The sequence below is a fragment of the Anopheles aquasalis genome, chromosome 2, assembly GCF_943734665.1.
Source record: "Anopheles aquasalis chromosome 2, idAnoAquaMG_Q_19, whole genome shotgun sequence".
Lineage (NCBI taxonomy): Eukaryota > Metazoa > Arthropoda > Insecta > Diptera > Culicidae > Anopheles > Anopheles aquasalis.
This window is the reverse complement of record NC_064877.1, coordinates 50,365,001-50,366,766: the sequence shown is the minus strand read 5'-3', so window position 1 is coordinate 50,366,766 and position 1,766 is coordinate 50,365,001. Positions and strand designations below refer to the sequence as shown.

The following is a 1,766-nucleotide window of genomic DNA, read 5'->3' as shown; positions in this document are numbered from 1 at the left end:
ATATGCCAACTCCAAGCTTCCATTTGTTGAAAATTTTTACACAGAATGCATTTGTCAACGTAGTAATTATATTGTAATTATATAAATATTCCCAGACTATTTATAGCATCCTAAAGTGTCGACAACGTGTGAAGTGAACAACAGATAAAAAGTTATTAAACCGTTTTTCTCTACTGCTTTTAAATATATTGATAAATGTTGCTGAAAGCAGTTTATAGATGTTTGATATTATGTAATAGTAAAAATGAAATATAACAACATAAACAATATAATTATGCTTCAACTAATACAAAGTTTATATCTCCGCATTCATTAGATACTCATGGGTGGAAACATAATATATTTGATTTTTCGGTTTTACATAACTCCGTTTGGCAACATTTTAATTTTACTTATCTCCTTAAAATTGGACAACTTGATCATAAAAAGGTGATTTACGAGAAGACAAAATGACCTCCCTCGAAAAGGAAAGATCACATAAACTTAAATAAAATCAGAAACAGATTCGTTTTGGTGGCTGCTGTTCATATGTTTGCTAGCCAGCGACAAGTGTTTTCCCAGCAAACAAATGTTCCGAAAACCGTGCCAGAGAAGAAGACGCACATCATGATCAAAGATAGAAGAAGAATGAATAAAAAGCAGAATAAATTCTCGCTTTCGGTGTTTCCGCGCAGCCCGCGCTTCTAGGGTCCAGATTAAAAATCGCGCTCCACGATTAAAATTATGTGGCGACAGTTACGCTACATTTACTTTCTATGGGGCGTGTAGGATACAGATTCGTCTTTGAAGCAAACTACAATTTAATTATTGCATGCTCAACCCCAAACAAGCTCTCCGTCGACCGGGGAGCGGTGTCGATCCCACGGAAGTCTGTGTTTGCCATAGTTCGGGGAGTTCGGGGAACGCACCAAGCTACCAGATACTGGTTTATCAGTTGAGCGACGAAACGGAATGCGTCTGGCGATTAAGGCTAATAGCCCGTTCTCCTGACCTTGATCTTGCACTAGAAGCGATGATCTGCTATTCGTCAACGGTAGCAGCAGCAGAAGTGGCCCTGATTGGTGCAGCTCGTCCGACAACGGATGCGGATTATCCAAATCAATAAGTCAACGGATGAAAGGAGAAATACATACTCAAATGCTGTTTACCAACTGTGAGGCGATTATCCCATCATAAGCTATCGCCATGGCAGATCGCACTCATCCAACACCCCATGCTGAATGGGCGTTTATCCGTGCGGCAGGATAGCCGCTTTTCCCCGATAAACGCCACCCTTACCGAATGTCACAAACCGGCATGCTCGGCTCGGCATGACCCCGGCAGGGACCACGCATCCTACGCTCTGCTCACGTTCGGTTTCCTTTGCTTTCTTCCGTTTGATGCCATGCGCATGGTTGCCAAAAATGACCCTCCCTGAGATAGTTGCTGGGTTCGTCCGATGGGTTCGTGCCTGTGTTGGAAGCGAGAAGTGAGCCCGAAGGAAAAGGGACTTCGAAAACCATCTGTTTCCCTTTACGCCTGGCCGTTGCGGTACTTTGAAAGGTACAGACGAGCAATCCCATCCCAACGTTCCCTATTCTGTTGCCGCTGCGAGTAGCGGTTTCCACTCGCTGTGAACGGCATGCAGCATCGACAGCGTTACCGCAAATGCATCAACGACGCTGCAGGACAACGTCCTACGTCACAGAACCAACGTGTTTCACCCTGGGATCGATTATCTTCGTAGCAGGAGGAGGCTCAAAGGTAGCTCGGAAGTCGTGTGGCTT

General features: G+C 44.2%; 1 protein-coding gene across 1 annotated transcript in view; it reads right to left on the bottom strand.

Annotated features, from left to right (window-relative positions):
* Positions 1-1,512: 1,512 nt before the first annotated feature.
* The window catches only part of LOC126575404 (segmentation protein fushi tarazu), a 2,190-nt gene continuing 1,936 nt past the window's right edge, over positions 1,513-1,766 (bottom strand). The window contains exon 3 of the mRNA XM_050236093.1: positions 1,513-1,610. Within this exon, the coding sequence (XP_050092050.1) occupies positions 1,513-1,610 (98 nt within the window). The remainder of the gene's footprint in view (positions 1,611-1,766) is intronic.